This window comes from Cucurbita moschata, unplaced genomic scaffold, assembly GCF_002738365.1.
Source record: "Cucurbita moschata cultivar Rifu unplaced genomic scaffold, Cmos_1.0 Cmo_Scf00015, whole genome shotgun sequence".
Lineage (NCBI taxonomy): Eukaryota > Viridiplantae > Streptophyta > Magnoliopsida > Cucurbitales > Cucurbitaceae > Cucurbita > Cucurbita moschata.
The window spans coordinates 2,129,984-2,154,338 of NW_019268531.1; the positions used below are offsets into that span (position 1 = coordinate 2,129,984).

The window sequence follows — 24,355 nt, forward strand, 5'->3', positions numbered from 1 at the left end:
TTTTTTTTTTTTTTTTTTTGGTAAAACAAGTTTAATAATTTTTACAAGAAAAATGAAGGACAAGAATATAAAAGATACAACATGTAAATTTCAGAAACCAATATTTTGAGTGTTCTAAAAGTCTATCCCATAAGAATCTCGAATTCGAAACAAATGGGTTATTAATGACATAGAATCAATTCACTTCCTTTATAACATGAAAGAATCACTTCACTTCCTTTCACTTCCTTTATAACATGGGAACATGAAAGAATCACTTCACTTCCTTTATAACATGAAAGAATCAATTCACTTCCTTTATAACATGAAAGAATCAATTCACTTCCTTTATAAGAATCAATTCACTTCCTTTATAAGAATCAATTCACTTCCTTTATAAAGCACCCTATCTGAGTAAGAAAAGAAAGATCGACCCCCCTCCTTTATAACATGGAGTCGTATATCTTCAACCATCTCTTATCCCACTTTTCATTGTAAAGGGGTAGCTAATTGGAAGAATGAAGGCATTAAAAGGTTGTATCAAATAGAAAAATATAGCAATGTTCTAGTAAGGGAGTAGTTGTACATGAATCTGTAAGTGAGGTTTGAAGGTGGGATTTCTGGCAAAAATATGAACTCTTATTCTCTCGTGGCCATAAAAACAAGAAATCGATGACAATGTAAAACTTGTGATAAGCACATCAAAATTCATAGATTCAGGGATCGAGTAGTAAGGTTAAATTATAGAAATGATGAGATTCCCTACAGAAAATGCACCTGTGACTTTGAGCAGTAACAAGAAATGTCAACCAACCTGCCAAACAATGAAGCACCAAACCTTTAGGAAGAATTCTTTCAGCAGTACCAAGAAAAGTCATCACAGAGGGCGAATTTATGTTATTTCCAAGTAGAATGATCTAGGAAAGATTGAAGAAAGACTGTCCAAATGTTGAGAAGCCAAAAGAAATTTGAACTGGCAAAATGATTTAGTGTTTGAGGTGTTCATTTGTTAGTTCATTGTTTAGAGAATGGACATTACCTTGGTCACATCAACTCAAGCTTTGTATTCATCTACTCGCATCCATTTAGTAGCAGACCATTTATTCCCCTTGATAACAGGACAGCCACCTATATATCAACAGCAGGAGAAACGTCATAATTTTATGAAGAAAATCCGGTACTCTCCGCATAAGAGAAGGAAAAGAAAGCGCACTGACAAAACGAACGAAACATACATTGCCAAAACCTAACATGCTCAGAAAAATGAATGGTGGGTTTATAAGTTTGAGAGTATCTAATCTAACCATGCAAACTTGAAGGATCTAGAGAGGCATCGGGCTTCATGCTCCAGAAAAGCAATGCATCGCCCCTCTTCGGTTTAACAGAAAGTCCTTTCTTCCCACAATCAGAAAGCTCATTCCACCAAGGTACAGAACTAAAGTTTCCTTTGGCAGCAGGGAACACTGTCTCGCCTCCTTCTTCGACGTCTGAGCTGAATTACGATAGAATTCATATAAAATAATGGGCGAACCATGCAAAATGAAGCACTTGTTTAGAGTCCAAAGCATGGAAAATATGGATTACTACTTACAGGTACATAAGCACTGTTGCTATACGTTGACCTCCATTCTTTGTATTGTAGTCGTCAAGGAAGTAATCAAAATGAGGTTCATATTTCTGTCCCACTTCGTAATGAAGAACCTGAAGTCCTTCTCCATGCTCTGCATATATTATGTGTGCACTTAAGTAACAAAGTACGAAAACTTAGTGTCTAATATTCATTAACCTTATGAAAATTTTACAAGATAAGAAGACAGTATCTACATATAATAAACAAAAATTGGCACAGCTTATCAGGTGAACCCGATTCTTGTTCATTCTAACGAGGGTCAATGGGCAGGTAAGCTCATAGGACAAACAAATATCTGGAATGTATTGGTATTCCTACGTCTGAGTCGATATTCGTTATTCAAATTTTCAGCCATGATTAAAAATCTTCCTCATCCATTGAAACTTAGCACGAGAATTGTATCTATTTGAATAGTTTCAGGCATGATAAAAATCTTTTCTAACAAAAGAAAAGTTATGATTGGGAAAGCTAGACTACAGGGGAAAAATTATACCAAAACGATAGGTGCACTTGAAAGTAAATTAAAGATTACAAAGATTATTTTAACCTTGCATAATAGAAAATAATGCTCGATGTAGTTGGAAGAAACCAGGAGGAAATGGACTCAAAAATCGTACCTATGGGTATGAAGGTGAAATCAGCAATCCTTTTCTCTATAGTGCTGATAATCTTGTCGCCTCCTCTCGGCAAGAATGTTCCAGAGCTAGTGCGAACTCTGTGAAAGAGAGGTCAGGGAGGTTTCCACAAAAGAGATCCAGCATTACTAACAGTAAAGAATTCTGAGGAAAGGAATAGAACACCTGCTATCTTTGCTCTTTCCAGTTTCACTGTCAACAACGGTAGACTTTTGCATATGAGGCTTGGCATGGCTAATTAGGTACTCACACTCCTCCTTTGTCTGAGCAATTCAAAAGTAAACCAATTCAGTATTTCCCTACTCCGGGATTAATCGATGGGTCTCAGCCTCAGTCAACTCATACTCCAATACCATCTAAAGACAAACACAATGGGAATTATCCTTGACTCATCATAATAAGAACGAAGAATGATTTCTTAGAGGAACATAAACATAATAAGCTTCAAGAAGGTACAGCCCCAAAGACGCATTCAATGTGTATAAGCATGCACCAACCAAGTTTATTAAAGAATTCCATACACAAATTGCATTAGGAGAGAAATGAATGAACATAAATCACAAATCTCTCAATCAAGATCGGGAAAACAGAAATACCAGAAAGTTATGATAAACAAAGGCTCTAGGTTCCCATGAGATCACTTCAGCCCACCGTTCCCCTTTCTCCTCGTCAACACTGAAACAAAATCAAACAAAACCACAGAATCAATCAAAATCCATCCTCATACAGAACAAAAAATCGAAAGAAAATCCACAAGATACATACTCCTCGGAGGTTTTCCGCACAATCGAGCTCAGATCATGAACCTTGGGCGAACCGCCGGAATTTCCAGGGATCGAAAGGATTCCAAGAGCAAGAAGAATCAGAATGACGAAGGTGAACATAATGAGCAGAGTAAAAATGAGAGTAGATGAAGAAGACGACTTCCGAGTAGGTAAACGAGATTGCCTGTGCTTCGCCATGGAAACAAAACCCTTAGGAAGCAAGATCTGGAATTCCAAGCTTTTGGTCTTCGTCTCCAAAGTCCAAAGCCCTCTCTGTACAGACAAACTGTGAATCTTGACACCGTAATTAAAGATTGATTTTGGCTCTGCTTATCAACTTTTATTTCTTAATTATTTATTTAATTTATCCCCTCCCGTCTCCGGCGGCTTTCTTTTATTTATTGTTTTTATTATTATTATTATTTTTTTATCGGGTTTATTTTAATTTTTTTATTTTAAAATTTTAATAATTTTAAGCGAAATTAAAATCTAATTTGTATCGAATATTAATTTTTTAATTTAGTGTTTTAATACACGTTTAGAAAATATAAAAAAACAATTAAAAATATAATCATTAAAATTAAATGGGAATATTTCATAATTGATAATATTTATCTAATTATAATATAATAATATAAGCCTTGGTTGACTTCTAATCCTCCATTTATTACTTTAATTGTATATTAAAAACCATTTATTAGTTGAAAAAATATGTATGTTACTTAGAAAATCTTATGATAAAGTATGTCATGAAATTTATTTTAAATATGCTTTCATTTCAGAATTTGATGTGTCATTATTTAAATTCAACCAAGGAAAAAAAATAAATGTGATATCAATGGTAGCTTTTAAAAAAATAATTTTAAAATAAGTTAGGTAATTAAATTCTAAAAATAAAATCGTTTGAAGTAATTTCTTTAAAAAAAATTATTGAATAATTATTAGATAAAATTATAAATACTTTCCTAATTTCTCATATATGAAAAATATTTAAAAAATAAATAAATTTTGAGTCAGTAAATTTATTATATGAACATATATCTCATTTTTTCATAAATAATATATCGAATAAAAGAACTTGTACCATATACGATATTGTCAAAAAAAAAAAAAACCTTAGTCATATTATTTTTTGTTTTTCTAAAATGTTTCGTTGTTATGAAGATACTCTTTTTTACTCATATCATAATATTCATCTTAATTAGCCAACGTCGGGTTTCAATATATTTCCAAAATATTTCGTTATTATGAAGATGTGTTTTTTACCCGTTCAAGCATCAGGGGTTCGATTCGAACAATTTTGACTATCCAACCCAAATTATAAACGTTGGATTGAGTTAGATTTTTTTTTATTAATTTGGGTTGAATTAAAAAAAACGAAAAAATCAAGTTATATTGCAAGTTGATATTTTTTTTTGCTCGATCAATTTATAATATATTTAAAATATCATTTTAGTCCACCTAATTTAATATTTATAATTTTAATAATTTCAAATTTTTAGTTAATATCATAAACTTCCATTCATTTTTTATTTAAATATTCGTACACTATTTAATTTATTACCATAAAAATAAAATTTAAGATTGGTTGAGAGTACATTCATTAAAACAAGACGAAATTTAATTTCATCAAATTTTATTATTTATTTATCATTTTAAATTATATATAATTCTGAAATATTTATAGATAATTATCCATAAATTAGATATTAATTATAATTCTTTTAAGTGATATATTTTTATGGATGGCAAATAAAATTTAACTAAAGTTTGGTTCAACACACAATAATGGAGAGAAGCGTATTCTTCATTGAATTCAAGCTAACTGAGAATCATATTATATAATAGTTATATTATCAATAATGCTAAGAGATTTGATTCTGATAATGAATACGTTATTAGAATATTCTTAAATAATTTTTTTTTTATAAAGTATAAATAATTGTTTATTAATATTAAAGTTAATCAAACAATATTCACATTTAATTCTAGTTCAAACGTCACAATCATATTTTCAACCTAGGGAATCATTTTACAAAAAGAAAAAAAAACTTTAAAAATAAATTTGATTTTTTCTTATGATAAAAAAAAAAAAAAAAAAAAAAAACAAGTGATTCTAACAAACACTCAAGAAATAAGTGGTTCAGAATGATTGATATTGATTATTAAAAAAAAAAAAAAAAAAAAAAAACAAGTGATTCTAACAAACACTCAAGAAATAAGTGGTTCAGAATGATTGATATTGATTATTAAAAAAAAAAAAAAAAAAAAAAAACAAGTGATTCTAACAAACACTCAAGAAATAAGTGGTTCAGAATGATTGATATTGATTATTAAAAAAAAAAAAAAAAAAAAAAAACAAGTGATTCTAACAAACACTCAAGAAATAAGTGGTTCAGAATGATTGATATTGATTATTAAAAAAAAAAAAAAAAAAAAAAAACAAGTGATTCTAACAAACACTCAAGAAATAAGTGGTTCAGAATGATTGATATTGATTATTAAAAAAAAAAAAAAAAAAAAAAAACAAGTGATTCTAACAAACACTCAAGAAATAAGTGGTTCAGAATGATTGATATTGATTATTAAAAAAAAAAAAAAAAAAAAAAAACAAGTGATTCTAACAAACACTCAAGAAATAAGTGGTTCAGAATGATTGATATTGATTATTAAAAAAAAAAAAAAAAAAAAAAAACAAGTGATTCTAACAAACACTCAAGAAATAAGTGGTTCAGAATGATTGATATTGATTATTAAAAAAAAAAAAAAAAAAAAAAAACAAGTGATTCTAACAAACACTCAAGAAATAAGTGGTTCAGAATGATTGATATTGATTATTAAAAAAAAAAAAAAAAAAAAAAAACAAGTGATTCTAACAAACACTCAAGAAATAAGTGGTTCAGAATGATTGATATTGATTATTAAAAAAAAAAAAAAAAAAAAATCCTCTTAAGAGATTTTATGAGGATAATTTTATTTAGATTATTTAAAATTTAAAAAATAATTTTAATTAGTTTTGAGGTACGGGACTGACACCAAGTGAGAATAATATGACTAAAAAATATTAAAAGAGTTAAAATTGGTCTTCTGGCTAATATTTACGATTGGAAATTTAGCCATTTATTTATTTTGATAAAATTATTATTTTAGAGAAATTATTTGGATATTATTTGACACAAAATCAACTTAGTTTATTATAAAAATCCTAGTCACCAATTAAAAAAATGTTTTTCAAAGATGACGGGCTCACACGTCCAAATAGATTAAGTAAATAATTAGAAGTTTGTGTCCTTAAACAATTATTAAACTGAATAATCAAAACCCAAATTGAGTTAAGGTTACGGATAATCAGCAACAGCGATCCACCGGCCGTACCGTAGATCGACGCCATTAATCCTGGGCGGGAATGTTCGAGCTGTAAACACAAAACAGTATATATTAGCTACTGAAAATGGCCATTTCTTGATATGAAGATCCACTAATGTCTGTGCCCCACGCTGAGCTGCCTTGAAAAGCAATCAATCAGCAAAGCAGCAATCAATTCCATCTTATCCTCTCGCTTCTGTGTTTACAGTGAGCGGTGAAAGGAGTAGCAGAGATGGCGATGGGTATCAACCACGGTGGTTTCGATTGAGAAATTTCAATACCCGCGTGGGCTCAATTGGGTGCTCACTCTGTTTCTGGTAAGATATTTATATGTAGTCAAAACCCATTTCAATTCGCGTCAATTTTCATGGCGGAAAGTTCAGAAGAGGTCTATCTCCATGGCGATCTCGACCTTAAAATCTTCGAGGCCACCCAGTTGCCTAACATGGACATAGTATCCGAGCGTCTACGTCGTTGCTTCACTGCTTGTGGTACTCTCAACTGCTCCGCCATTAAATCCGTCGCTACCAACTCACGTTCTGCCGCCGGTGAGGGGAAAGTCCACCACAGCCATGGAAAAATCATCACCAGTGACCCATATGTTACCGTCCGGGTTCCTCAAGCCACCGTCGCGCGAACTCGCGTTATTAAGAATTCCCAAAACCCCAATTGGAACGAGCATTTCGTTATCCCTCTTGCACAGAAAATGGCCGAGTTGGAATTCCAGGTGAAGGACGATGATGTCTTTGGCGCTGAAGTTATGGGGACAGTCAAAATCCCGGCTCAGCAAATTGCCTCTGGTCAGACAATTAGTGGGTGGTTTCCGGTGCTTGGCTCAAATGGGAAGCCACCGAAGCCCGGCACTTCACTACGAATTGAAATGAAGTTCACCCCTGTTGAAAAGAATCCGGTGTACCGCCACGGCATTGCTGGAGATCCGGAGCATAAGGGTGTGCGGCACACTTATTTTCCGGTGAGGAGAGGCAGCTCCATGAGATTGTACCAAGATGCTCATGTGCCTGATGGGATGCTGCCGGTGATTGAATTGGATGGAAAGAATGTTTATAGACAAGAGAATTGTTGGGAGGATATCTGCCATGCTATATCAGAGGCTCATCATATGATTTACATCGTTGGTTGGTCAGTTTTTCATAAGATCAAGCTGGTTAGAGAGACAACCAGGCTGCCACGAGGTGGGGAACTTATTCTTGGTGATCTCCTCAAATACAAGTCAGAGGAGGGTGTTCGAGTATTGATGATGATTTGGGATGATAAGACTTCTCATGATAAGTTCTTCATCAATACAGTGAGATTTTGAACAAATGCTTGTGATTTTAGGCTAGAGTTATGATGTCTGGAACATTTTACGTGAGATCTCACGTTAGTTGGAGAGGGGAACGAAGCATTCCTTATAAGTGTGTGGAAATCTCTCCCTAGCAGACACGTTTTAAAATCGTGAGACTGATGGCGATACGTAACGGGCTAAAGTAGATAATATCTGTTAATTGTGGGTTTTGGCTGTTACAAATAGTATCAAAGTTAGACACAGGGCGGTGTGGTGTGCGAGCAAGGACGCTGGCCCCCAAGGGGATGGATTGTGAGATCCCATATTAGTTGGAAAGGAGAACGAAACATTCCTTATAAGGATGTGGAAACCTTTCCGTAGCAAACACGTTTTAAAACCGTGAGCTGACGGCGATACATAACAGGCCAAAATGGATAATATCTGTTAGCGGTGGGCTTGAGTTGTTACATTTTACTTCAAGCTAGTTTCTATAATGATATAAAACGACGTTAAAGAATCGATTCTAAATTGTGTCGTCTCCGGTTGCAGGGGGGATTGATGCAGACACACGACGAGGAAACCAAGAAATTTTTCAAGCATTCTTCAGTGATCTGTGTGCTCTCACCTCGCTATCCAAGCAGCAAGCTAAGCTATGTTAAACAAAAGGTATTGGTGTCTATGTTTATCACGTAGTTAGATACTCCTTGAGCTCATATAGTGTGTTTGTCCAGGTTGTAGGCACTGTCTTCACGCATCATCAGAAATGTGTCCTTGTTGATACTCAAGGATATGGTAATAATAGGAAGATCACTGCTTTTCTTGGAGGTCTTGATCTCTGTGACGGTCGTTACGATACACCCGAGCATCGACTATTCCATGGCCTCGACACGGTATTTAAGGATGATTTTCATAATCCTACATTCCCTGGAGCCAAAGCTCCAAGGCAACCATGGCATGACTTGCACTGTCGGATCGATGGGCCAGCTGCATATGACGTGCTTATAAACTTTGAGCAACGTTGGAGCCGAGCCACAAGATGGACCGAGTTTGGCCTACGCTGCAGGAACATTACTCACTGGCGCGATGCTTTAATCAAGATAGAGCGCATATCATGGATACTAAGCCCTCAAATAACCATCTTAGCTGATGGTTCAATAAAAGTTCCAGAGGATGACCCCAAAGTATATGTTTCAAACGAAAAAGATCCTGAAAACTGGCATGTTCAGGTTGAAACTTATACAACTTATGGGCTTGTTTTTCGGTTTCGTTTCGTTATTAAATCCTTCTCTTTCTTTCGTTCTTTAGATATTTCGATCCATCGACTCGGGATCGGTTAAAGGATTCCCAAGAGATGTCCATGTCGCGGAGTCGCAGGTTCGTACTCTACTGCTGTTTTTTCTCCCCATTTTGGATGATATGAAGTTCATTTGTGGTTTGTTTGTGGCTGCAGAACCTTGTATGTGCCAAAAACTTGGCTATAGAGAAAAGCATTGAAATGGCATATATCCAGGCTATTCGATCGGCGCAACGTTTCATTTACATTGAAAACCAGTATTTTATAGGATCATCATATGGATGGCCGGGATATAAAAATGCCGGTGAGTTTTGTTCGAGTTTTGTTCTTTGAAGTAGTTTACTTTGTTGCTTCTACATTACATACTTGTGGGTTGATGGCACGAGCAGGGGCTGATAATCTCATTCCCATGGAGTTGGCCCTTAAGATTGCAAGCAAAATAAGAGCCAATGAAAGATTTGTTGTGTATATTGTCATACCAATGTGGCCTGAGGGAGATCCCAATAGCGCTCCCATGCAAGAGATTCTTTATTGGCAGGTAAATGGCTATATGAAAAGGAATGTATATAGATTGAGAAATATTTTGAAACGTTGAAACTAGCTCGGGTTTCTACTGTATCTATTACTGAATGTGATGGACTGGTACTGTGAGATCCCATGTCGGTTAGAGAGGGGAACGAAGCATTCCTTATAAGGGTGTGGACGCCTCTCTCTAGTAGACGCATTTTAAAATCGTGAGGATGATGGTGATACATAACGAGCCAAATCGGACAATATATGCTAACGGTTGACTTAGGTTGTTACGAATGGTATCAGAGCTAGACACCGAGCGATGTGCCAGTGAGGACGCTGGCTCCCAAGGGAGGTGGATTGTGAGATCCCCAGGTCGGTTGGAGAGGGGAACGAAACATTCTTATAAGGATATGGAAACCTCTCCCTAGTAGACGCGTTTTAAAACCATGAGGCTGACGGTGATACGTAACGAGTCGAAGCGGACAATATCTACTAGCGGTGGACTTGGGCTGTTACAAATGGTACCAGAGCTAGACACAGGGTGATATGTCAGTGAGGACACTGTGCTCCCAAGGAGGGTGGATTGTGAGATCCCACGTCGGTTGGAGAGGGGGAACAAAGGATTCCTTATAAGGGTGTGGAAACTTCTCCCTAATAGACGCGTTTTAAAACCGTGAGGCTGACAGTGATATGTAATGAGTCAAAGTGGACAATATCTATTAGTGAAGGATTTGAGCTGTTACAAATGGTATCAGAGCTGGACACTGGGTGGTGTGCCAGCGAAGACGCTGGGCCTCCAAGGAGGTTGGATTGTGAGATCCCACATCGGTTGGAGAGGGGAACGAAGCATTCCTTATAAGGGTGTAAAAACCTCTCCTAGTAGACTCGTTTTAAAACCGTGAAGCTGACCGAGATACGTAACGAGCTAAAGTAGACAATATCTACTAGTGATGGGCTTGAGCGGTTACAAACATGAACCTAACTCATTAGCGTAATCTTGAATATTGTACTTGATTATTGTAGGGACAAACCATGCAAATGATGTATGACATTGTTGCAAGTGAGCTGAAATCATTAGAGCAACCATATTTGCACCCTCAGGACTATCTAAACTTCTACTGCCTTGGCAAACGGGAAAAAGTTCCAGAGAATGGGCCAACCACTGATGATGCAACGGTAACTATTCAGCAACTCAATGTTGATCATAACCTTGATACTCTTTTTCGTTGAAACATGTGTGTATTCATGTTTTAGGTATCTAATTCAATAAAACATCAACGGTTTATGATTTACGTGCATGCCAAGGGGATGATAGTAGATGATGAATATGTAATTATTGGGTCTGCAAATATTAACCAACGATCTATGGCTGGAACGAAGGACACCGAGATAGCCATGGGCGCATATCAGCCACATCACACGTGGGCGAAGAAAAAGAAACACCCACATGGTCAGGTTAGGCTCTTTTCGTCTTTCGACCTCGTCCATTTTGTCACTTTTTATCTCCTAACTCGAGAACTGTGAGATCTCATATCTGTTGGAGAGGGGAACGAAGCAATTCTTATAAATGTGTGGAAACTTCTCCCTAACATACACGTTTTAAAATTGTGAAGCTGTCTGCGATACGTAACGGACTAGAGCAGACAATATTTGTTAGCAGTGGGCTTGAGCTGTTTATAAATGGTATCAGAGCTAGGCGGTGTGCCAGCGAAGACGCTGAACCTCCAAGGGGGTGAATTGTGAGATCCCATATCTGTTAGAGAGGGAAATGAAGCATTCCTTGTAAGGGTGTGGAAACCTCTCCTTAGTAGATGCGTTTTAAAACCGTGAGGCTGACGGCGATACGTAACGGGCCAAAGTGGACAATATCTGCTAGTAGTGATACGTGTTTTAAAACCGTTAGGGAGAGGTTTTCATACCTTTATAATGAATGTTTCGTTCCCCTCTCCAACAGATTAGAACTAACAAGGAAATGAAGCATATCGCTCTGTATAACTAGGCACTAAACCAACATCAACTTACTTAGGTTGAGTTATTTGCTAAACAACTACTTTGTTAGACGTGCTTGCATACACACACTTCATGAACTCTTGCTATACAGATTTACGGATACAGAATGTCGTTATGGAGTGAGCATCTTGGAATGCTCGATCCATGTTTCAACGAGCCAGAAACTTTGGAATGTGTAAGAAGAGTCAACGGGGTAGCAGAGGATAACTGGAAGCGATTCACCGCCGATGAATTCACGACGTTGCAAGGCCACCTCCTCCGGTATCCGGTGCTCGTGGATGGCGATGGGAGAGTCACCCTGCTGCCTGGACATGAAAACTTCCCTGATGTAGGAGGGAAGATAATAGGATCTCATTCAGCTGCAATTCCTGATGTTTTGACCACATAGTCTCCGCCCTGTTATAGCAATGATGCTTTCTAGCTAGAATCAACGCGCTCTACCTCTATTCGGAGTCGAAACCGCGAAACGGGCACACGAGTCGATCACTGGCTAGTCTGTAGGCAAGCTTACTGTCCAAAACAATGAAAATTACATAGCTTTGGGGTTCTTTTGGGTGCATTTTCCTTGTGGTTGGTGGGGTTTTCTTCCTTGTTCTTCGTCAATGCTTGTATGTATTTGAATGGAGTTGAACTGTGAATATGGAGTATAGTGATGTTGATTGGGAGAAGGTAATTCATAATAAACAATAATTCTTCTTAATTTTCATTTAAATTTAAATTATGAAAAAAAATGAAAAAATAATCTCGACCCTCCACTTTCAAATGTTACAGAAGGGTTAAGTATTTATTTCGTAAGCTCGTGGCAGACTGAACCAGTGGTAAAGGATGACCAACCTAATAATGCTTAGCTAGTCTTTTCGAATGATCCACCACATGAGATTGGGGCACAGCTCGAACTCTCACGAGAGGTAGTAGTGAAGAATCTTAGACAATGGACAAAAAAAATGAGTACCTAGGATGATTTAGTCCGAAGACACTTTGACTTTAGTAGGTTTTTTCAAAATTGGTTTGGTTCCATGAGTTACTCAAATTTTATAATTTTTTTTAATAATATTAAAATTTAAAAAGTATTATAATTTTTTTAAATTTTTTTAAAGCGTTCGATTTTTCTTTTGGGTTGAAATTTATGAATCATGCAGTGATGCCTGGATCAGAAGCGAGAGTGCACGATAAGTATAGTGTGCACAGTGTACCTGATAATTCTTAAAACATATACGGAGAGATTGTTTTCGCGATTCCATTTACTCTCTCTCCTCGCACAAGTCACGACGGCGAGTTGCGATTCTGGGCTCGTGGAGAGGCCGTCTTCAGAAACCCTAAAAGTCCTGTTCGTATCTGTACTGTTCTTCAGCTTTTGCCGGCCGCCGTTCTAGTTTTCATCTCATTGTGAAAAATGGTAAGCTCCTATTTCTCAGTTCTATTTTTCTTTCTTTGTCTATTGTTGTTTTTATTTCATCGATAAAAGGTTTAACAATCGAGCGTTTCTGGTTCTGCGCAGGCCGATTCTCATCGCAAAAGGTGAGCTTATTTACGTTTTTTTGTAATGATTTGTTTTCTTACGGTTGACGATCTTGGGGCTTTCTGTATCTAGGGCACGGAGATGATTTGTGTTGTAGCATTCATGATCTTCTGTAGCGTTGAACTTTTGAGCACTCCTACATGAAGGAAATAATTGTCACGAGTCTTGAGCATTTTTAGAAGGATTTTATTTCATTCATTGAGATGCCTGTAACTAGGGTTGAGCATTTTCTTGACAATGCACTGGTGGCTGTAATCACTTTAGGGTTTTGGAAAAAGTAACAAGGTCATGCCTTACTTTTCTTTTTCTTTGTCTTGGGAAGTTCTAACAGGTAGTAATCAAGAAATCAAATTAAAAGCAATTACATTGGGTAACTATTGTTGTAATTAATGGAGTTTGAGAGATTTGAGTATCCAAATTTTGAAGTTAATTTAGGGTCGGAATTGGGTCAAGTGCCATGCGAAAGAACTTTGGTCGCTCTCGTACCCTTTGTTTTCATTTTAAAACTTGGCTGTTGATGATTGAGATGGGAATAATTTCTGATGATTTCCCTTCTCTTGTTCTGTTGGTTTCCTTTTTCCATTTTGACCATATTAATTTGTCAGACTTGAAAACTCGTTCTGTCAGTAATTTACACATTAAGGATCGATAGAAACATGGGTGAAAGAGATAATGTGCGTTTACTATATTAAAAAACTTGGCAGTTTGATAATTTAGACCATTCCATTCTTTTAGAACATCCTCATTTTAATAATTCTAATGCATTTAGATTGTCGGTGTTAGTTCTACTTATGGTTGTAAGTGGCACAGGTACTCTCGATCTCCTTCTCCCTGGAGAGCTCCTTCAAGATCAAGATCTAGATCACGATCTAGGCCAAGGTCTAGATCCAGATCGTGGTCAAGGCCAAGGTCCCGAAGTCGTGGAAGGTTGGTTTTGATTTTTCTTTATTACCTGGATAAATGGAAAGTAGAAACTACTTTTATGTTTGTGATCTGTAGCTTAGAACCCTATTTTTATGGTTACACATGTTTCTGATACAGATCAAGATCCAGAAGTCGAGGAAGGTGTGTGTGTTTCTTCGGCTGGAACTCTAGACAAAATAATCAGCGCTCTATTTCAGTAGAATTGGATCTATTTGTACTTCTTTCTCATATATTGTTAGTGTTTGATTCTCCTTGGATAACATTTTTAGCTTCTTCCAGGGGGGAGAATGTCAATAACCCTGGGAATACGCTTTATGTCACTGGCCTATCTACAAGGGTCACTGAAAGAGACCTTGAAGAACACTTTTCCAAGGAGGGCAAGGTTAGCTTCTGAACCCTTTATCTTGCAGATAATTGCATGATCGTGTGAGAAGTCCCTACTTGGATCATGATGTGAAACAAGTGGCATGACATAAATAAGACCGTATTTATTGTGTTTCTTGAAATTAAAAATGTTTTTATAGTATTTCCTGAATTAAAAAACATTTAAATGGAAATTCGGTAGATGACAGATGGTCTCAAGTTCAGTGTATTCATAATATTCTGTATTGAAAAGCAGAAATTGGATTAGACTCCAAATGGCCCGATGTTCTGCAATTACTTGTTTTATTGATCACGATGTAGTCAGTTTATTCTTCCTTTCCTAATACTGCTATTATTTGCAGGTATCTTCTTGTTTCCTTGTGGTTGAACCTCGAACTCGGATTTCCCGTGGTTTTGCATTTGTAACGATGGACAATGTTGATGATGCTAATCGGTGTGTTAAGCATCTCAACCAGTCAATTCTAGAAGGTCGATATATAACTGTGGAGAAGGTACTACGCTTGTTCTGCTCTGGATAGCCTTGAAGAAACTTAATTGTTTTCTTTTTTGGTTTTTTCCCTTAACTTGGAGGTTTTCTGGTTATATTCAGAACAAGTTGTGTGAGCTATGTTGGCAGCAATCAAAGATGATGAGTTCATCCATGTCAACTTTAGTGAAACAGCTTGGTCAATGACAAGCTTAAACAACAGATTTCAAATGCGCCTGATCAACTAAACATATCAACTATATTGCCCAACAACTTTTCTACATCAGCATTCACTTTCAACACAACTAACCAACGGACATTATCAAGAACTTTCTAATCAGGCTTTATGGTATTTCATGCCTAGTCATTGGACACTAGTCAATTTTTCCCGACTCATGATATCAAGTGTGCCCATTTTAGGTGGCCAGGCCCCCCTTATGAACAATTTCAAAACTAGTTTTTGCATTTAAGTGCTCACCGTGAAAACTATACAAACAATATAGCCCTTTTATATAGTCTTGGGACATAGAGGTTACCAATTGAAGTGAGATGACACCTTTTTTGTCTTTCAGTCACGGAGGAAACGGCCAAGAACTCCAACGCCAGGACACTACTTGGGGTTGAAAAGCACCAGAGACTCTGGTAAGTGTAACCTGTCAATTTATTCAAAACTATGGTTGTTTCATATATTCTGTGCTTTAAATTTCAATCTACTTAAACATTAATAACTTTGTTGGTTATTGTATTAGGCTACCGTGGCGAACGAGGTAGCAGGTATCGTGGTGGCTCCTTCCGCGAGGACTATGGGCATCGTCGATCCCCAAGACGCTCGCCATATCGAGGGGCCCGAGAGTACTCCCCTAGACACTCACCGCCTCCATATGGTGGTGGGAGATCAAGGAGGGATCACTCTAGGTCGCCTCCTTACTCTCCTTACGGCGGCGGCAGCCCAGATAGGAGGTATCCTCGTGGCTCTAGGTGATATTGCCCCCTTTAATGTACTTTTGTGGTGCAATTAGTTAAAAGACCTACAGTGGATTATGGTTGTGTGTGTATTCGAACGTCTGTCTGTACCTCATAGTTTTAAGCAGTCCAACTGCCAGAATGTTACCATATGCTCTTTTGATTTGGTGTTTTGACATGGTTCTATAAAAAACATTGCTCTGTCTTTCGTATATTGTTCTTTTTCCTTCTCAAAAAATGATTAGGCTTCCCATAATCACTGGGTTTTTCAGTATTTTTAAATATATTTATTAATTATTATAGACGCAAATAAAATATTACTTTTCAAGTTTCATATCTAACCCATCAAATCCAAATACCATATAGTTAGCGAAATGAGATTATATGTGACAAATAAATAATTTCTCCATGGTATTAAAAAAAATTAAATGATTCAATTTAATATGCTGCAACGGTTAAAACTAACATAATCTGAGAATCAATTTCGTTCTAATTTTGAGCCCGCGATCATATCTTGGGCCGACGATAAATTGCAGATAATGGGCCTGAGGCCCAAACTGCAGTCTTATGGGCTTGGACCCGTAGCCCAATTTTATGAAGAAATCTCTTCCATTTTCTCATCAGAGGGGAAGTGCCATCGGGAATCGATCGGAGCCAGCCATGTCACTCGCAGCTTTTCTCAATATTCCGGTAGCTAAAGTCGTCTTCCTCTCGAATTCGCCGCTTTCTCTTCCCAATTCTACCAAGCTTTCCTTCGTATCTCTTCCCAGACGCCCAAACAGAGTTTGTTCGGTTAAGTCTTCTTCCCACAACTCTTACTCTATCCAACCAGATGAGTTAGAAGACTTTGTTATCGGCGATTGCGTTATCTTCGAAGACGGCGTGTTTGACGACCCGTATGTGTTGGATGATTCGAATGCGGAGCATTACAGTCCGCGAACAACGAAGTCTAAGCCAAAGAATGGCGTTGTGGAAATTAAGCCCGAAAATTTGGTGCCGGATGAGTGGAAAGAAGTGCAAGCGGAGATTAACATCACCAAGAAAGAGAGACGGAAGATTGCTCAGGAATTGGAGTTTGGTACTCGAGTTGAGAAGAAGAAGCAAGGGCTTGTTCCTTTGAGGAGTGTGAATTTGGAGGAGTATTTGTCGTTTAAGGAGGCCAAGTTGGCGCAGTTGAAGCCACTTGTTCTTGATAATCCTTCTAGTTTCCCGGGGACTGAGGAAGTTAACAGGGCGGAAGGTGTTAAGGAAGTGAAAGGAGGCGAAATTAGCGGGTCGAGCGAGCGTGTGGCGCCAAAAAATCCCAAATGGGCGGTTTATGGTAGGGGTCTGGAGGATGTTTCAGAATTCTTTAACAGTGTACAATATCAACCTGCTGATAAAAAAGCTGAAGGTATTGCCTATATTTTGAATGTGATTATTTGAGTTGCAATCTAAATGAAGCATTTCCAGTAGTAATTAACCAGTTATCCTTTACATTTTGAGTATGCTCGACTCTATGAATACTGGAAGGATAATCTTGTGTGTCTCTTTTAGATTTTGGTTATTATCCATTCACCTCAATGAATTACTCTGTTATGCTTCCATGGACAGGACCTCGCAAGTTATTTTCAAAAGAGGAAAAGGCTATGCTGAACAAAAGGGTGCCTGATCTTGCTTCTGCTCACTCTGTAAGCCTTGTTATGGCCATTGTATTTTAAAGTTATATTCTATGGGCTAGCTAGATTGACTCGTATTGGATATGCTTAAAAGTTATCAATATCCCGGATTTGGATTTGAAATAGTACTCAGCTACTGTAACCACTTGTGGGTTTTTGAAATTATGTTCAGGACATGTGGTTGCCTCTACATACTCTTGTTGGATCTGGCGAATTTTACCTTGTAGATGAACTACTGAAAAACAATGTTGATATCAATGCTGTGGACAAGGTAGGGAACGCTTCGATGCTAGAAAGCACAAATACGGATATGAGTCATGAATACAACACAGTCATGACAGGACATCATTTTTTTAAAAAATGTAGGATACGGACATGACAATGACACGTTTATTAAAATATACATTTTTTAAAAATATATATCATTTTATTTGAGAAGAAAGTTCAAAATCAATGAATTTTTGCATTTATATGCTTAAAAAGTTAGTTTGATGTATTTTGCTCTGAATTTTATTAGTTTTGTCATATTTAGTATACTTAAATGGTGTTTGATGCAGGTTTAACAAAAGTTAGACCAGTTTTTCACTTTGTACATCTTATCTATTCTACTAACAAGTGCCTGATACGTTTCAAATAAGTGTTGGAGTGTCCGAGTGTCCAATAAATGTTGGACACAGACACGTCTAAAATGTCCGTGCTTTTAGTTAATTTACAGTTATTTCATCAATCCTTAGTCATTTTTGTTTATATTTGCCTACAGGTTGGTTTCACAGCTCTTCACAGGGCCATAATTGCAAAAAAGCAAGCCATAACTAATTATCTTTTACGAGAAAGTGCCAATCCTTTTGTTCGTGATAAGGTTAGCTAAATTTTCCACTTATGCGGTTGACTAGCTTCGAGGAACGGTGTTAAACTTTGAGGAGGAGCTTTTGTCATTTTATCTTCAAAATTGAAACCAGTAATTGACGTTTTGCATGAATTGTTGATGCTCATTCGAATTACATAGAGATGTAGCTGTACATTGAAATTGTAGAAATCAAGTCTTCAAGCTGTATATGTTTTAATCCTTATAAACAAAGAATATATAGCGTCCATTAGTTTTTAATCTTATTTTTTACGTTTCATGTCAATAATACCTATCTGAAGTCGAGTAAAAGTTGAATTAAGTTGCCTACTTTCTAAATTCCAAACTTCCAAAGTAATGTAACATGATATATGTTTGCTTTCAGCTAATTTTTGTTGCAAGTTTTTTTTTTAAAAAAAAATTTATTCGAACTTTCTCTTATCAAAAAATTTCTACTACCCTTCTTAACAGGATGGGGCAACGTTGATGCATTATGCTGTCCAAACTGCTTCCAGTATGGCAATTAAAGTTCTTCTATTATATAATGTTGATATAAACCTTCAGGATAAAGTACGTTTATACTCCTCTTTATAGATGACGTGCCTTTTACAATTCAAAATTTTAATTAACACTATTCTTATCATCCTCTTACCAGGATGGGTGGACGCCGCTGCATCTTGCTGTTCAGGCTCGTCGAACAGATGTAGTCAGGCTTCTATTAATTAAAGGAGCTGATAAGACACTAAAAAATGTGGTAAGTATTGTTAAGTTTCTACATGGCATGAACATTACAATTTTTTGCTTTTCTTCGCTTGTGCTATTCTACATCTTTTCTGTAACGCACGATATTCTTGCTGATTTACTTGTATATCGTCTGAGCTAAGTTAGAATATATTAATAGGTTTAAATGCTCTTTTAACAATACATCTTGCCTCACTGCATTCCAGGAAGGGTTAACCCCATTGGACATTTGCCTCTATTCTGGTCAAGACACAAAAACTTATGAACTAATAAAGCTGTTGAAACAGCTTCCAAAGCCAAGTAAACTGCCTTCATGACAGACATGATTAGTTGAGTAACTCTTGCTTACGCTCTGGAAGATCGCCTATCATCATGTTTGGTATGCCATAGTTGTCCGAGTCCCATATTGGCCGTGCGACTGTTCAACATTGGGTTCTTTGCTAGATCATTCTATCAGAGCAAATAGCACAAAGAAAGTGAAATCATCGCAAACCGAGCTAGAAATATGTCTCTGCGTGAGCCCTCCTGCAGAGCAAATGCATCTATATCAATAACTGACCGATGATTATGGCATGGGAAGCCCGATGAGTATCATATTCATCTTTCTTTTTATGTTGAAAGTTGTAATAACCCCTTCCCTTTGTTTTGTATCTGTTGTAACTAATCAAAATCTTGAAGTATATACACGTTTTATCGACATAAGTTATGAACTTAATGGATGAACTCGAAGAGCTGTAGCTTTCTTATTGATGATATCCCTTCACAATATGAAGAGGAGGTACAAACTAGTTTATTGAAGTGGGGAAGGTGTTTGAAAATTTCTCTGATTATAGCTAGGTGGAAATTATTCGTCTTTGGCTGCTGTAACTGTCATTAAACGAATAATGAATACAGCTATTCTTTTCCTGTTGATAAGCTATATTTACAGGAATGCCGCCCGAAAACCCCTGAGCTGGAGTGACTACAGCAGCAGCGAGAATTACTGCAAAATCTGGTTCGCCTAATCCCACCTGCATAATGATGGGAACCTAGGGGTGTGTGGAAGACGAAATGAAGAGGGCATCTTCTCTCCGTCGCCCCACAATGCATAGGGTTCTTCTCCATGAGCAGCGTCGTCGCCTATTTCCAGGTCCTCTTCTTTCATTCTTAAGTTAACAATATGGCTAATCAGGTAACAGATAATGCTGGTAAAGATGGCATTCCAGAGGGTGATAAACACTGCTCCAGCGAACTGGATGCCAATTTGTTTGAGGCCATCTTTGAGCTTTCTATTGGAGATGGCATACAGGAAGCCTGGACCATATAGAGAATCTGGATACATCATTTTCAAAAGGCTGGGTTTAGCAAAGAAACCTGTGAGGAGTCCTCCCATGGAGCCAGCCACAGCATGTGTGTGGAAGACACCCAGAGTATCGTCGACACACTGAAGGAATGCCAGCTTCCTGTGCAGCACCATCATGGTGTACCATGGAACCAAACCAGCAAGCACACCCATCACCACAGCTGCGACCGAGTCCACAAGCCCTATTGTTCATGTAAACCATATACCCTGCTTCTAATTGGATTCTTCAGGTAAGGTAAAATTAACAGTTATGTCTTTCTTTCTTTCTGTTTCTAGGATGGGTGAAAGGACTAACCTGCACCAGGAGTGATACAGACAAGGCCAGTGATGATCCCTTGAACTGCACCAATCACAGAGCTTTTCTTGTATACTATGATGTCCATTGAAACCCAGATCAACAGACTTGTTGCTGTGCAAATATGCGTGTTCAAAATGGCTAGCGACGTAATCCGACCCGCTGCAAATGGAGCTCCTCCATTGAATCCAGTCCAGCCCAGCCAAAGAAACCCTGCCCCAAATACCATGTGGAGTATGTTGTTTGGTGGGAAGCTTTGCCTGTCGCGGGAGTGTCGTGGCCCGACCTGTGGGCACGGTCACCAGATCAGAAACCATCATCACTACAACTTGATACCAAAGCATACAGAGAAGAAAGATCACAGCAAAGAGAAGGTAATAACTTGTTTTTGTAGATCATTTACCCAGTAAGCGGCAGTGAAACCAGCCACCCCAGAAGAAAGATGAATGACATAGCCGCCGGCGTAATCAATGAGGTACTTCTGAATAAACCCATTCCCCCATATACAGAATGCCCCAACAGTGTAACAAACAGTTAGCCACATTGGAACAAAAAGCATCCATGCACCAAAATTCATCCTTCCCAGCAAGGACCCGGCAAGCAACACGACAGTAATGGCGGCGAAAGCGAACTGGAAAAACACGTAGTCAGCCATTGGGAAACAGCCTTGTGTAGAATGTGAAAGAAGGTACCCTTCAGACAGCGCTGCACCAGGCACACCAATGAGCCAGAACAATCGGTCACCGAATGCCATACGATGTGCCCACAACACCCAACAGACGAGCACAGAAGCGAAGCCATAGAGCGCCATGAAGGCGGAGTTGACAGCCCATTTTTTCTTCACCATGCTGCCATAGAGGATGACCAGCCCCGGAACAGTTTGGAGGCCGACCATGGTGGCTGCCGTGAGCTGCCATGCATTGTCGGCCTTGTTGTTCCAGTAGGGAATTGATTGGTCTGCCGCAGCAAGCCCCGGGCGCAAGCCACGGTCTTGAAGCATACAAGAACTCATAGGAGAAGAGGGAATTCGGACTGTATTTTCGTTCGAAGCTGCGGTGGGAATATAACATAAATAAGATTCAGTTTTTGGCAGTTGGCTTGGGAATGTTCCATTGGTATAATCTCCCTGTTCTTGGCTTCTCTTGTCCTGGTATCCCTAAAATGCCCTACAGGAGGAAGAAAAATACTTTAATAGGTGTCATCAATATTCTTTAATTATCGAAGACGTTGAGAAAAATTGTAAAAATGTCGGAGGATCCACGACGATGACGAAGGAGAAGAAAGGAGCACGAGCTCGTTTTTTTTTTTTTTGTAATTTTAAGAGTAGAGGTGAAATCAATCGATTAAGATCTCGATAACGAGACAAAGCCAAGACGCGCGAACACTTAAGACAATTTATTTGAGTACGGAAAAGAGGTGGACCGAAATAATTGCAGAAACGAATTAATGTAAACTAATTATTTTTCTGTATCACGTATTAAATTACATACCTGAACATAATTCAATTAATTAATTTTTTTTTTGATACATAGTACACTAAAATATTAATAAATGTTAGAATAATATTCTAAATATACTATAAAGTTCAAAATATTCCTTCCAATAGTTAAAAATGAAATCAATATCAATTATTATTTTGAAATTATCTTCCTTAAACTGAAAAGAATTACAAATAAACATTGGTAGTAACGTTCTGATTGGCCATCTCTTTGTTTTCTTCGTACTATTTTATTAATTATTAAAATTTACAAACATCATCCATCAACAATCACCCAGCTCCAACAGTACCTTTTATTTACAAATTCTTTACAAAGCAACTAAAAATTGACATACAGCTTAACCAGTTGAGAAATGTAACATACGATTTAACCTATGAAAACCGACATTTAATATATCGGAAAAATATAGGATATTTTGTGGAGATTATATTAAATAAAATTGTGGTGGGTGTGCAAAATTAGGAGAAGGTGAGATGTCCACAAAAATATTTACAATTCCATGGGCAGTCCATTGCGGGACCAAGCTTCATATCCACCCGCTATGTCCGTCACGTTCCCGTACCCCTACACACAATTCATTTCATTTAAATCCCTTCCCAACATTTCATTTTTATTTCATTTTAATTAAATTTCCATTAACCGGCTCATTCACCTATTCGTCACATTTTAAGAACACGAATCATTAATCTCAAAATTGAAAGTTTAATGTCGGATGAATTTTTACAAAATTTTGAATATGTTATAATTAAATATTTTGTCGACTCAAATTCATCCATTTTTAAAATAATTTATAAATGCCAATTTTTCGTATTGTTTTATTTCATTTCATTTTAGTTCAGATACATTCAAATATTTAATTTAAATTCGTATATTTTTAATAAATTTATGGTTATTCACCTAATGCTTATAATATAATCATTTTAAATTAAAAGTATATAGAGTAAATTTAAAATTTATTTTAAAAAATATCGAAACTAAAATGAAAAATAATATATTTATTTTAATCCAACATTTTTAAAATATATAATTTTTTTTTTCTTTTTTAGAAAGAAAAATAAAAATAGAAAATAGAAAGCAAGATGCTTACGGAAGCAAGAAGATCAGCGGCAGCCATTAGAGAGCGCTTCCCACTTAGGCATCCCTATCCAATAATACAAATCCATTAAAATTCAAAATTTAAATTTATAAAAATTTATAAAAATAAATAAATAAATTAGTTTTTAAAAAATTAATTAATTAATTAAACCATAAAACTTACGACAAGAATTTCATCCTCTTTTCTGAAATAAACCGCCACTTCAGCTAAGAAATGCGGGTTCCTTGTCATTCCTATATAATTCACATTAAAAATTTTAATTTAATTTTTAAAAATTGAAAAAATTATATAAAACCCATTTAAAATTTCATTAAATACCTGATCCTACCCTGTACATATAGGGGATGTTAATGGCGCCAGGGGCATGCCCTGCGCTGAACTCTTCAGGGGTTCTTACGTCTAAGTATCGCTGTCCGGCTTGAAGAAGCTCGAGAGCTACACGCACCGGCACCGACGTTGGAACCGCGACAGCTTCCATCTCTTCTCTTAGAACAGCATTTCGACTATATTGAATTTATCGAAATTTAATGTATATTCTCGACTAAAAGTTTAGGGTATAAGTTGAATTCTTAAGAGTCACTTTTATTTACCTGGTGCTCCAATTTTTATGGCTGATGGTAGTGTCTCTCTGGCGGCGTTGTAGTGAACCTGTAATTGGTAACAACCTCCCTCTAGTAATAAAATCGTTGGTTTATTGAATTGGATAATTTTAAAAGATACCCATTAAAAATAAAGTCGAATATAGCTCAATTGATTTGAACGAGAGAAGTCGAGGATACCTTGGAGGGAGATTGGTGTTGTCGGGATGGAGAAGAAAGGTGGACGATACGATGGAAGACGAGGAGGAGGCGAGCGACATGGTCGGGTCGAGCGATCGAGCGTAGAAGAAGTAGGGGATGGGAGTGATGAGAGGAAGAAGAAGGGAAGGAGATATATAATGGAATTAGGGGATGGGAGTGATGGGAATGCCACGCCATTTTATGAACAGCTTTGTTTGGATCTTCACGTAATGAAATTGAGTGGATAAGTTTGAAAGGTAGTCAGCCTCAGCCATGACCATCCATCCATATGAACATCATTTACAACTTTACTTTCTTTGCTTTCCCTCCACGACTTTTTTACCGTTGTTGTTTGCAATTTTTACGCTC

The 24,355-nt window shown here is 37.0% G+C and overlaps 6 protein-coding genes across 6 annotated transcripts; 3 read left to right on the top strand and 3 right to left on the bottom strand.

The window, feature by feature from the left end:
• Window positions 1-494: 494 nt before the first annotated feature.
• LOC111453285 (probable prolyl 4-hydroxylase 10) lies at window positions 495-3,345 on the bottom strand. Its single transcript, XM_023094333.1, has 8 exons — window positions 3,010-3,345; window positions 2,841-2,919; window positions 2,410-2,507; window positions 2,227-2,324; window positions 1,571-1,700; window positions 1,284-1,471; window positions 1,019-1,107; window positions 495-793 (listed from the first exon to the last, which is right to left on the bottom strand). Exons 1-7 carry the CDS (start codon window positions 3,204-3,206, stop codon window positions 1,034-1,036), a joined length of 864 nt encoding a protein of 287 aa, XP_022950101.1. The 5' UTR covers window positions 3,207-3,345; the 3' UTR covers window positions 495-793; window positions 1,019-1,033.
• Window positions 3,346-6,741: 3,396 nt separating this feature from the next.
• Window positions 6,742-11,864, top strand: LOC111453284 (phospholipase D delta). The gene is made up of 9 exons (XM_023094332.1): window positions 6,742-7,680; window positions 8,209-8,325; window positions 8,391-8,885; window positions 8,965-9,033; window positions 9,110-9,257; window positions 9,343-9,491; window positions 10,490-10,642; window positions 10,721-10,921; window positions 11,568-11,864. Exons 1-9 carry the CDS (start codon window positions 6,742-6,744, stop codon window positions 11,862-11,864), a joined length of 2,568 nt encoding a protein of 855 aa, XP_022950100.1.
• An 847-nt stretch (window positions 11,865-12,711) lies between these two features.
• Window positions 12,712-15,944, top strand: LOC111453689 (serine/arginine-rich splicing factor SR45a). The gene is made up of 8 exons (XM_023094884.1): window positions 12,712-12,872; window positions 12,975-12,994; window positions 13,806-13,922; window positions 14,037-14,060; window positions 14,199-14,301; window positions 14,645-14,794; window positions 15,342-15,411; window positions 15,519-15,944. Exons 1-8 carry the CDS (start codon window positions 12,870-12,872, stop codon window positions 15,749-15,751), a joined length of 720 nt encoding a protein of 239 aa, XP_022950652.1. The 5' UTR covers window positions 12,712-12,869; the 3' UTR covers window positions 15,752-15,944.
• Window positions 15,945-16,339: 395 nt separating this feature from the next.
• LOC111453679 (ankyrin repeat domain-containing protein, chloroplastic) lies at window positions 16,340-19,793 on the top strand. The gene is made up of 7 exons (XM_023094872.1): window positions 16,340-17,125; window positions 17,326-17,402; window positions 17,563-17,661; window positions 18,151-18,249; window positions 18,706-18,804; window positions 18,890-18,988; window positions 19,182-19,793. Exons 1-7 carry the CDS (start codon window positions 16,393-16,395, stop codon window positions 19,290-19,292), a joined length of 1,317 nt encoding a protein of 438 aa, XP_022950640.1. The 5' UTR covers window positions 16,340-16,392; the 3' UTR covers window positions 19,293-19,793.
• Window positions 19,794-20,045: 252 nt separating this feature from the next.
• LOC111453680 (ammonium transporter 3 member 2-like) lies at window positions 20,046-21,769 on the bottom strand. Its single transcript, XM_023094873.1, has 4 exons — window positions 21,016-21,769; window positions 20,613-20,898; window positions 20,329-20,499; window positions 20,046-20,243 (listed from the first exon to the last, which is right to left on the bottom strand). The coding sequence occupies exons 1-4, from the start codon at window positions 21,622-21,624 to the stop codon at window positions 20,143-20,145; spliced, it is 1,167 nt and encodes a 388-aa protein (XP_022950641.1). The 5' UTR covers window positions 21,625-21,769; the 3' UTR covers window positions 20,046-20,142.
• Window positions 21,770-22,377: 608 nt separating this feature from the next.
• LOC111453026 (rhodanese-like domain-containing protein 15, chloroplastic) lies at window positions 22,378-24,146 on the bottom strand. The gene is made up of 6 exons (XM_023093947.1): window positions 23,987-24,146; window positions 23,798-23,878; window positions 23,526-23,710; window positions 23,370-23,440; window positions 23,199-23,252; window positions 22,378-22,675 (listed from the first exon to the last, which is right to left on the bottom strand). Exons 1-6 carry the CDS (start codon window positions 24,064-24,066, stop codon window positions 22,601-22,603), a joined length of 546 nt encoding a protein of 181 aa, XP_022949715.1. The 5' UTR covers window positions 24,067-24,146; the 3' UTR covers window positions 22,378-22,600.
• Window positions 24,147-24,355: the final 209 nt, after the last annotated feature.

Bases quoted from the DNA above. Each gene is read 5' to 3' on its own strand.
- LOC111453285 (XM_023094333.1), bottom strand. From the start codon at position 3,206: ATGGCGAAGCACAGGCAATCTCGTTTACCTACTCGGAAGTCGTCTTCT. The intron at 1,472-1,570 runs GTAAGTAGTAAT...ATCGTAATTCAG, and splicing joins GCAACAGTGCTTATGTACCT to CTCAGACGTCGAAGAAGGAG. The intron at 1,108-1,283 runs GTTAGATTAGAT...GTTGATATATAG, and splicing joins AGATCCTTCAAGTTTGCATG to GTGGCTGTCCTGTTATCAAG.
- LOC111453284 (XM_023094332.1), top strand. From the start codon at position 6,742: ATGGCGGAAAGTTCAGAAGAGGTCTATCTCCATGGCGATCTCGACCTT. The intron at 9,258-9,342 runs GTGAGTTTTGTT...TGGCACGAGCAG, and splicing joins GCCGGGATATAAAAATGCCG to GGGCTGATAATCTCATTCCC. The intron at 10,643-10,720 runs GTAACTATTCAG...TTCATGTTTTAG, and splicing joins CAACCACTGATGATGCAACG to GTATCTAATTCAATAAAACA.
- LOC111453689 (XM_023094884.1), top strand. The intron at 13,923-14,036 runs GTTGGTTTTGAT...TTTCTGATACAG, and splicing joins AGGTCCCGAAGTCGTGGAAG to ATCAAGATCCAGAAGTCGAG. The intron at 14,302-14,644 runs GTTAGCTTCTGA...TATTATTTGCAG, and splicing joins ACTTTTCCAAGGAGGGCAAG to GTATCTTCTTGTTTCCTTGT.
- LOC111453679 (XM_023094872.1), top strand. From the start codon at position 16,393: ATGTCACTCGCAGCTTTTCTCAATATTCCGGTAGCTAAAGTCGTCTTC. The intron at 17,126-17,325 runs GTATTGCCTATA...TTCCATGGACAG, and splicing joins TGCTGATAAAAAAGCTGAAG to GACCTCGCAAGTTATTTTCA. The intron at 17,403-17,562 runs GTAAGCCTTGTT...AATTATGTTCAG, and splicing joins ATCTTGCTTCTGCTCACTCT to GACATGTGGTTGCCTCTACA.
- LOC111453680 (XM_023094873.1), bottom strand. From the start codon at position 21,624: ATGAGTTCTTGTATGCTTCAAGACCGTGGCTTGCGCCCGGGGCTTGCT. The intron at 20,899-21,015 runs GTAAATGATCTA...CCGTGCCCACAG, and splicing joins GTTTCACTGCCGCTTACTGG to GTCGGGCCACGACACTCCCG. The intron at 20,500-20,612 runs GTTAGTCCTTTC...CATGAACAATAG, and splicing joins CTGTATCACTCCTGGTGCAG to GGCTTGTGGACTCGGTCGCA.
- LOC111453026 (XM_023093947.1), bottom strand. From the start codon at position 24,066: ATGTCGCTCGCCTCCTCCTCGTCTTCCATCGTATCGTCCACCTTTCTT. The intron at 23,711-23,797 runs GTAAATAAAAGT...AATTCAATATAG, and splicing joins CATAAAAATTGGAGCACCAG to TCGAAATGCTGTTCTAAGAG. The intron at 23,253-23,369 runs GTAAGTTTTATG...ATTATTGGATAG, and splicing joins AAGAGGATGAAATTCTTGTC to GGATGCCTAAGTGGGAAGCG.